Source organism: Schistocerca cancellata, chromosome 3 (assembly GCF_023864275.1).
Source record: "Schistocerca cancellata isolate TAMUIC-IGC-003103 chromosome 3, iqSchCanc2.1, whole genome shotgun sequence".
NCBI lineage: Eukaryota > Metazoa > Arthropoda > Insecta > Orthoptera > Acrididae > Schistocerca > Schistocerca cancellata.
In genome coordinates, this window is record NC_064628.1 from 619662409 (window position 1) to 619672397 (window position 9989).

Genomic DNA, 9989 nt, shown 5'->3' on the forward strand with positions numbered 1-9989 from the left:
CTCATCGCCTGGGCTCACTCCTTCTGACTGGCGGTATGTGATAGCTGCTGACATCATCTGTCATCTGTCACCTGTCACCTGTTCCTACGTTCATATCGACGAGTACTGAAACTGTATCAACTGAACTATCTTACATTCACTGTAACAGCGTAGTGATAACAGTTCTCAGTCTTCTATAAATGACTTATCTAAAGGGTGTTTACTTGTATCTGGTGCATTGACGCTACACTCGGAGTAAAAGGAACAAGTCAAGAAATTTATGGACGATGAAAAGAAAAAAAAAATGTTTTAATTATGTCAGTATGTCTGTATGTGTAAAATGTAATGTGTATTGACCGACAATGGTTATAATTACAAATGAATTGTGATGCATGTGCTCAGTGGGAATTAGCTGAACGGCGTCGTGAAGTCAGCTATCACAAACTATTCCTACTCCATCCAAGGGGCTATATAACAGTACATTTAAAATGGAAGAAAGGAAATCCACAACCTCCAAAGTATTAGATACTACGGCCATTAAGACATACCTTGTGTAATTTTTCGGTATATTTCTGTCTGCAAACATTTGATACCCCCATCTTGATTTCTTTCCCTCCACTTGTCTCTTAGCATCTTGTCTGTCTGCACGGATAGCAAAAAGTGATGCTGTTGTGCTGTCTAGACTGATTACATTTGATTTGAATCTGATTGTTACTATTCTCTGTCCTAACCTTGTTTTGAATGCATTTTCACGGCTGTAACCAGGGGCACAGGACGACGTCGCTGTTATTAATACAGTGAAGCCATTGATCGGCAGCCATTGCTGCTGCCTTAAATGGAAACTGCACGATTCATAAAGAATCAGTGTCTTACAAGAATTTGGTTTTAGAAATCCGATCCACACAAAGAACTGTTGCTCCTCTCCACTAATAGCAGCGTTGGAATACCTACATTACTCTCCATCGCCATGCGTCGCTTTATTAGTAGCGGACCAACAATAGATTGTGCTGACGGCGAATAATTCACCCCCGTCGTTAACATGATTTCTTCCTCTCTGCTTTTTCGCTAATCACATGGGACAAACAACATTTAATCATTTAACCAACAAGGAGGAGGAATTATATACCCTCAAATCTATAATAAATACGTTATCAATTAAAACAGTACAGTATACGTCATTTTTATATCTGAATGTATGCTACTATTAGGTATTAATTTCTACTCTCAAATAATGAAGATGTAATCAGCATTAAAAATAGATGCGAAACCTGTATCTAAGTCTAATCGTTATTCTTTATGTTGAGCACAAGTAATTTTTACAACTAGTATACGGTCCATAGTCAGCTGATATAAGGCGGTGTTGTTTCCAGAGCTTCGTTCTTACATGTAATGCGGGACGATTTACTGTGGAAACTCAGATTAGCCACAAAGAACGATTTTAGCTCAAATGTTGATCAGCTGGGCCCTGAACCTATCAGTGGTGTCTAATTTCTGACATTTCTTTGACACCGTGATCACCTGACGAAAATAATTATCCATCTATAAATTCCAGATTTCGTCACGATGCACTACCAGCTCGTGTGATATTTGCCTGAAAAAAATCGCTGAGGCTCAGGCATGGATGTAATGTAGCCCCACTGGAGTAGAGAATGAAGGAAAAAAGCAGACGTAAGAACGGTTTCCAACAGGTAAAATATACTCGTGAGTCTTTCAAAAGAGGTATTTTGATGTCTTAAACATGTATAATAACTGTAAATGCAAAGTGTACTTAATACAATAATTGTAACTAATGGACGAGCATAGAATACCAAATAAATTAAAATATATTTCAGTTAACAAAGTTCAGTTTTCTCATTTACATGCATATTTACATAATTTCTTTATGCATTATTTCTCTCTAACGAGAAAAAAATATTATATTTAAATTGTCCAAGAGGATATAAATTACTAACAAATAATGATTACATTTGTAGTAATCTTCAAGACCATTCAGTATAACAGCAAATCAGATTACAGACCCATTTAAGTTCAAGACGAATTCCGCTGGCTTAGATTCGGTCAATCTCTATATTGTAAAGGTATCGCAGTAATAGCTGATAAGCTCTTCTCGTGATGATGTTGCACACTCTGTTGGAAAATTACAGTTGCTGTGATGGACTGGTTGAGTCCCCAGGAGACCGAAAGGCGTGTGGGCAGCGTTTAGTGCCTCAGAGTTCAATGAAGCTAACCAGAAAAATGAATAAAACCACGTGTCAAATAGTGTGCGTTATCTTTTTGTATTATTGGAAACGATATTACTCTACGATAAAGTATTATTTTGTTCCAGAATGAGCTTCACACTAATTACAAAATCAGATACAGCACACCTTTTGAGGCACACCGTTTCATTTGGGTCTCTCTATACTTGTGTGAATCATTATTCGGAATGTGATTTTCCTGTACACAAAAATCAATTGATCATACACGTGCTCAGAAAAAGTAAGATTCTCACACCTTTGTCAAGTTGGAGCCTTTCTATCTCACAGATTCGTAACAGCTGATGTGAATCATTGTAGTCTTCTTACGGAAATTATTGATGACTCTTATACCCTCTAGAGCAGAAAATACTTGACATGACGCAGCGTCGTTCACTTGTTGATCACCTTTCGCCGCCTCCTGACTGCGGTTACAACCATTTCCAGAGTCCACGGTACCACACAAAAGAGGCCGAGGACAGTGATTGCAACAAAACTCGCGGTAAAGCTGCCAGTCACATCTCTGACTTTACCTAAAAAAAACAAAAAACATAAAAGTTGGATTAGAAACAAACAATACTACAACCAGATAATCCTTTCCAAGTTGAAGAAAAAAATTACAGTTATGATTGTTTATAATTATGGTAGGAGAAACCTTCTACTGTAGAAAAAAGGCCTTGGCTGATTTACTATTTGGCACTTTAGGAAACAAGCAATATGAGGTTGTGTGTGTTGAGAGAAAACATTCGTAAGAACTTACGACCTTTGCCTGATGTTTACCTCATGTACACATTTCTCGCGTGGAAACGGAGTGACACAAATACTGTGCATGTTTTTTTAGTAATGGGTTGTATAGAACCCTACAGTTTCCATTCTTATAAATATATTGGCAAATCTGGTCGCTGGAGAACACGAAAATCGAGAGGATGATAATATTTATTACTTTACTCTAATTTTGGTTTCTATGTTAGTTCTTTAACCTTCGTATTCTTAACAAGAAATTAAAGCTCTTAAATCAGACTTTTATTTAATAAACGTCCAAGTTCATGGCGTTCTTAGGATATATACTGCTTAATTCTGTTCAATGTAATCAATGTGTTTGGAAAGCCTGAACGTGTGTCATTCATGATTTTCATGATTTAAATAACGAAAACTGCACCAGTTGCTTATTTTTTCATGCTTAGCGCAACGCGTTTGGAGAAATTATTCTAATTTTCAACTGAGTTTGTTTACATAAATATTTTTGTGACATTAACATGTTTGCTTTTCTGCCTCTCTTGTGTTGTAGTAGTCTTTTGGGGGTTGTACTGGGATAATCGGACAAAATGAATCTTTGAAGGTTTTTACATGCTAATGTTGGAGATAGTGTAGTTGCAAGTATTGTGCCTCCTACATTACACAGAATATCACACACAGGCAAATCATCACTTAGGCTGTTTTTGTATCAAAACATGCTATGGAGATATTACGACACTACGGTTTCACAAAGAGTTTGTACGCAGCTTTTAACCACATCAGTCCTCGATGTAACACGTGTGGAACCAGTTCACGTCAACTCCGTCCCAGTGTCGGCGTCCAGGATATCGAGGAAGCGAACCAGGGCATGGCTTTCGCTTATTCCTCTCCATTTGGGTGCTTTACTTTTTTTGTCATGGAGTATTATAATTTCGAAATCAATAATGTGAATTTATACCATCAGTAAAATTGGACTGCCTAATTGCAGTATATTAATGAAATACAGTGGTGCGTCCCTAGGGTTCCGTACATGAAGATCAAACACACTCCATAGCTTTTTTAATATAACGAGAAAAGGCAGACACCGTTCATGTGATCTTTTTGAGCTGGACCTTGCTGTTTAGATCCAGAATGTATTAATGTTCTGCAGTAAAGGTGGAAAGCGGTAATTGAAACAAACTTATTAAAATTATTAAAATTAACAAATTTTATACAAAAAATTGCTGTCTAGACATTATACAATTAATACATAATGACTCGTTTTGGTTGTGCATAAGAACCATCTTCAGATGTTCAACTCGTAAGTGCAGGTGAATATGCGCTGAACATTATCAGTAGTGAAGATAACGCAAAAACGTGCATTTGTGTTAAAAAAACTAACAGACTAAGACAACACGGATATTAAAAGCAGCGTCAAGGATGAGCCAGGTGGTAAGACATGATCTTGCGAAATGCAGGTAAAAAAGAGGGGAAGGGGGAGGGGACAATTGCATAAGTAAAATTTCTTCAGTCTTGCATTATGTCCATTTGTAGAACGGGTAATATATGGAGAAAACTTTATACAACGGCAACTACAATTAAAAACTGTTTCAAACCCTGGTTGACACGAGAGAAGTCCATCATTAGCGCGATGTAGAACAGTTTTTAATTCGTGTTGGTCGTTGCATAAGGCTTTCTCAGTGTATTACCTGTTTTACAAATGGACATAATGGAAGACTGACACGCCGGCTGCTATGGCCGAGCGGTTCTAGGCGCTTCAGTGCGGAACCGCGCTGCTGCTACGATCGCAGGTTCGAATCCTGCCTCGGGCACGGATGAGTGTGATATCCTTAGGTTAGTTAGGTTTAAGTAGTTCTAAGTCTAGGGGGCTGATGACCTCAGATGTTAAGTCCCATAGTGCTTAGACCCATTAAACCATTGAAGACTAACGCAGTTTTACTGGTGCAACTCCCCTCACCCCCCCGCCCCCCCTCTTTCTTTACCTGCGTCTCACAAGATTATGTGTTACGACCCGGTTCATCTTGATGTTGTTTTAACACGAGTATTGCCTTGGTCTAGTTGTTATTTTAATACGATTGCTTGTTTCTGCACGATGTTCTGTTGATGCTGTTCAATGCATATTCGCCTCCATTTACGATTTGAACAATCTGAAGGTTGTTGTTACACACAACCGAAACTTTTATCATGTTTTAATTGTCCTATGTGAATTGCTGTCGAAACGGTAAAAATGTTTCGTAATTTTTTAAAAAATTTTTAATAAATTATGGTAAGTCCTCTGTCTCCTTTCCTGATATTGTCAGGCTTCACAAACATAAAAAGTGGCTCAGACGGAACCTGAAGTTGTCACGGTACCTCTAGACGTCATGTCTCCGACTGTGGAACACCTGTTTGTTTTTTTTCCTTTCTGTTGATTAACCTGGGAAGTATACTTACCGATGGCAGGTCCAAACGCCACGGTCATTACGCCGCCCATAACAGTCTGGATCCCGAGGGCGGCGGGGAAGCGCTCCTGGCTGCACGAGTCGGCCACCACGAGGGGCGCCAGCACGAACATGAAGCACTTGCAGAAGCCCAGCAGCGCACACAGCACCGCGATGGCCATGAAGTCGGTGAAGAAGATGTACACTGGAACACAGAACACGAACAGAGCGGTCACGCTGATGTCAAGCTGCGTGTAGAAAAGGGAGCGTGATTCGAAAAGATTTGTTAGATTGCACGAGACTATATTTAGTGCATGTCCGCAGCTCCTGGTCTCGCGGTAGTGTTCTCGCTTCGCGCGCACGGGTTTCCGGGTTCGATTTCCGGCGGGGTGAAGGGTATTCACCTGCCCCGAGATGACTGGGTGTTGGTGTGTCGCCTTCATCATCATCGTTCATCCCGATTACGGTCGGGGGAAGGCAACGGCAAACCGCCTCCTTTAGGACGTTGCCTAGTACGGCGAAGCGGGTCTCCCGCATCGTTCCCCTACGCTCTGTCACGAAGCATGGCACTTCATCTCCATTTCCATATTTAGTACTTGAATGAAGAGAGAAATAATGACTAAATTTCAACTTACGCATAGGACTAAAAAGCTTTTATTGTCAAAAGAACAATACGATTTTATAAGGGTATTTCACTTACATGTATGTACATCGAACGTTAGGGTATTTCTTTCGATTATGGTTGGTATCAAAGCTTCGACTTACATTTCACAAGTGTTCAGCGTGCACTCCACCGAAAGCTGGATAAACATCCAGACGATAGTAAAATTCGTTGCATATTTTTGCGTTCGTGAAGTAACTACGTTCACTTCTGTAGCCATGTGGCACTGCCGTTCATCCAAAGTTGTTAGAAAGGGAGGCATGTGGTCTTTTGCAACACCACGTCCCTCTCCCCCCCCCCTCTTACTTCTCAAAGAAAAGGGGGACCTCGGAGGCCAATGATACAATCCGAGATCCACACTTCTTTTACGGCTCATCTATATTACTTAATGACTAACCGGCTTCATGGTTCATGGCCACAGTTGCAGGTTACCTATATAACGACTTACAGAAGGAACAAAATTTTGATTTTCTACATTTCACATAATAATTATCTATTCATTAAAAGGTATAATCTTATGTTAAAGGTTTAACACACCAAGTGAAGTTGTTGTGGTTGTTGTTGTGGTCTTCAGTCCTGAGACTGGTTTGATGCAGCTCTCCATGCTACTCTATCCTGTGCAAGTGTCTTCATCTCCCAGTACCTACTGCAGCCTACATCCTTCTGAATCTGCTTAGTGTATTCATCTCTTGGTCTCCCTCTACGATTTTTACCCTCCATGCTGCCCTCCAGTACCAAATTGGTGATCCCTTGATGCCTCAGAACATGTCCTACCAACCGAGCCCTTTCTTCTAGTCAAGTTGTGCCACAAACTCCACTTCTCCCCAATTCTGTTCAATACCTCCTCATTAGTCATGTGATCTACCCATCTAATCTTCAGCATTCTTCTGTAGCACCACATTTCGAAAGCTTCTATGCTCTTCTTGTCTAAACTATTTATCGTCCATGTTTCACTTCCATACATGGCTACACTCCATGCAAATACTTTCAGAAACGACTTCCTGACACTTAAATCTATATTCGATGTCAACAAATTTCTCTTCTTCAGAAACAATTTTCTTGCCATTGCCAGTCTACATTTTATATCCTCTCTACTTCGACCATCATCAGTTATTTTACTCCCCATATAGCAAAACTCCTTTACTACTTTAAGTGTCTCATTTCCTAATCTAATTCCCTCAGCATCACCCGACTTAATTCGACTACATTCCATTATCCTCGTTTTGATTTTGTTGATGTTCATCTTATATCTTCCTTTCAAGACACTGTCCATTCCGTTCAACTGCTCTTCCAAGTCCTTTGCTGTCTCTGACAGAATTACAATGTCATTCGCGAACCTCAAAGTTTTTATTTCTTCTCCGTGGATTTTAATACCTACTCCGAATTTTTCTTTTGTTTCCTTTAATGCTTGCCCAAAATACAAATTGAATAACATCGGGGAGAGGCTACAACCCTGTCTCACTCCCTTCCCAACCACTGCTTCCCTTTCATGTCCCTCGACTCTTATAACTGCAATCTGGTTTCTGTACAAATTGTAAGTAGCCTTTCGCTTCCTGTATTTTACGCCTGCCACCTTTAGAATTTGAAAGAGAGTATTCCGGTCAACATCGTCAAAAGCTTTCTCTAAGTCTGCAAATGCTAGAAACGTAGGTTTGCCTTTCCGTGATCTTTCTTCTAAGATAAGTCGTAAGGTCAGTATTGCTTCACGTGTTCCAATATTTCTACGGAATCCAAACTGATCTTCCCCAAGGTCGGCTTCTACTAGTTTTTCCATTCGTCTGTAAAGAATTCGCGTTAGTATTTTGCAACTGTGGCTTATTAAACTGACTGTTCGGTAATTTTCACTGTCATTTAAACTACATAATTTAGGCTGATCATCCTATTCTGTAATAAACAGTTACTAATTACTCTACAGTGACATCAGTGTCCCGCAGGTCACTACGCAGTGCACTATGCGGAGGAGCGACCTATGTACGTTACTGCAAGCAGCAGGATAGATTACTTACGTGCTCGAATGACCAGAGTCGCCGCTGAGCTCAGCAGGAAGACCAGTCTGTTGTCGGGCACGCAGCAGGCTCCCAGCACAGCCACGCTGAAGCGGCCCACGAGGTCGGCGATCCCCATCACGGATATGCATAGCGCGGAGTCCTCACGGGAGAACTCGTTGTGGAACAGATAGAGCGGCAGCAGCGTGCAGAACACCATGTCAACGAACATGGAGAGCGCCGTGCCCACCAGGATGTTGGTGCAGCGCAGGTCTTGCAGCAGTCTCAGGTCGAACAGATCCACCACGGTCATCCACCAGCTGCGGATAGGACAGATAATTTACTTAACTTTATCCTGCAAGTTTTTCTACGCCTCGTTTAAACGCGGTGCGTTCGCAGATTTCCCTGCTCCTCATGCTCGGATAACGCGCCATGATGGTGGGGCAAGTGTGCAGGTAGGCTGAGAGCTGTGGCTATGTTGCCAGGGCACTTCTCAGAAGACGAATGCTTGGCCGCCCCTGATCTTAACTGTTGCTTAGGGTATATCTTAGAAATACAGCGTGTAACAAAGAGGTACAGCCAAACTTGAATGAAAACTTACTCGCACACAGACGAATAAAATGTGTTGTATGGACATAGGTGCCGCGCGGGATTAGCCGAGCGGTTTTAGGTGCTGCAGTCAGGGACTGTGCGGCTGGTCCCGGCGGAGGTTCGACCCCTCCCTCGGGCATGGATGTGTGTCTTTGTCCATAGAATAATTTAGCTTAAGTAGTGTGTAAGCTTAGGGACTGATGACGTTAGCAGTTAAGTCCGATCAGATTTCACACACATTTGAACATTTTTTTTGGACATAGGTCTGGAAACGCTAATCATGGGAAAGACACAGAAAAAAACGAACCAGTATTACAGGAAACGTTTTCTTGACTGAAATGTTCAAAATACCCTGTTAGTTATGTTTGGTTAGAATATACAGTAAGACATAATACTAGGATTGGACAAACACTAGTGACAGCACTGCCATAACATGAAGGATTTGCGTCCAGTGGCATGTGCATTGGCTCTAGCTGATAGCATAAGGTCTGTTGAAGTAGTCCAGTGAGTGGCGGCGGCTGTGTTTGAGTCAGTTGCAGTGTGTACTGTCTGAAAGTGGGGCAGTCCAGTTCAAGAGCCCTAAGAGTAAGTTTAGCAAACACGAAAAACGTGCGTGGATCAAGATTGAAGTGGCACGTAGCACAGTGCACCACAATGTTTTCAGGGACTAGGTTAAGTGTGTGGTGGTGCAGCATTGCCATATCATATGGTGGCGAGATGGACGACATTGTTTCGGAGTAGCCAGGGATGTCATTCAGGATTAGCCCAATGAATTGAAATTTCATGGTTCTCCTCTCCCACAGAACATGTGCCATGAACCAGCTGGTACTAAAGTGATGATTATTGTGGCTCACAATATTCACAGGCTAATCCAGCATCACCTTGTACCGCAGGGGCAGACCGTCACTGCAACCTTCTACTGCAGTTTCTTGTGAAATCTTCTTGATCCTGCACTCAGAAGAAAGTGGCGGCATCTTCTGGCACTGCATCCAATCATCCTTCATCACAACGCATGGTGCCACGTGGTGAACCCATACACGAACTACTACGTATGTGAGTGTAGGAGATACTGGAACATCCACCGTATTCACTCGATATGAGTGCGTGCGATTATGAACTGTTTGCTAAAATGAAGCAACCTCTTCGCGGTATACGCTGCAAAACAAGAACTTCGTGGTATACGCTACAAAACAAGAAAAGACATCATCCGTGCCGTAGAGCGGTCCTTGCGAAACATCGACAGAGAGGGATCCGCTGATGACGTACGGCGCTATCCACCTATTTGGAGGAAGGTGATCGAGAGGCAGTCAATTATATTGAGGGCATAGAATTCGGTGAACATCTGTCAGTAAAGTCTTGTATGAATTATAATAGTGTTGCCACT

The 9989-nt window shown here is 41.6% G+C and overlaps 1 protein-coding gene across 1 annotated transcript; it reads right to left on the reverse strand.

The window, feature by feature from the left end:
* Positions 1 to 1973: 1973 nt before the first annotated feature.
* Positions 1974 to 8254, reverse strand: LOC126176865 (monocarboxylate transporter 13-like). Its single transcript, XM_049924056.1, has 3 exons — positions 8036 to 8254; positions 5382 to 5573; positions 1974 to 2746 (listed from the first exon to the last, which is right to left on the reverse strand). Exons 1-3 carry the CDS (start codon positions 8244 to 8246, stop codon positions 2607 to 2609), a joined length of 543 nt encoding a protein of 180 aa, XP_049780013.1. The 5' UTR covers positions 8247 to 8254; the 3' UTR covers positions 1974 to 2606.
* Positions 8255 to 9989: the final 1735 nt, after the last annotated feature.

What these genes read in the sequence shown, in the direction of transcription:
- LOC126176865 (XM_049924056.1), bottom strand. Translation starts at nt 8,246, where the DNA reads ATGTTCGTTGACATGGTGTTCTGCACGCTGCTGCCGCTCTATCTGTTC. An exon ending in GACTCTGGTCATTCGAGCAC is followed by an intron (nt 5,574 to 8,035) that starts GTAAGTAATCTA and finishes TCTGTGTTCCAG; the next exon opens with TGTACATCTTCTTCACCGAC. An exon ending in GGCGTTTGGACCTGCCATCG is followed by an intron (nt 2,747 to 5,381) that starts GTAAGTATACTT and finishes TGTTTTTTTTAG; the next exon opens with GTAAAGTCAGAGATGTGACT.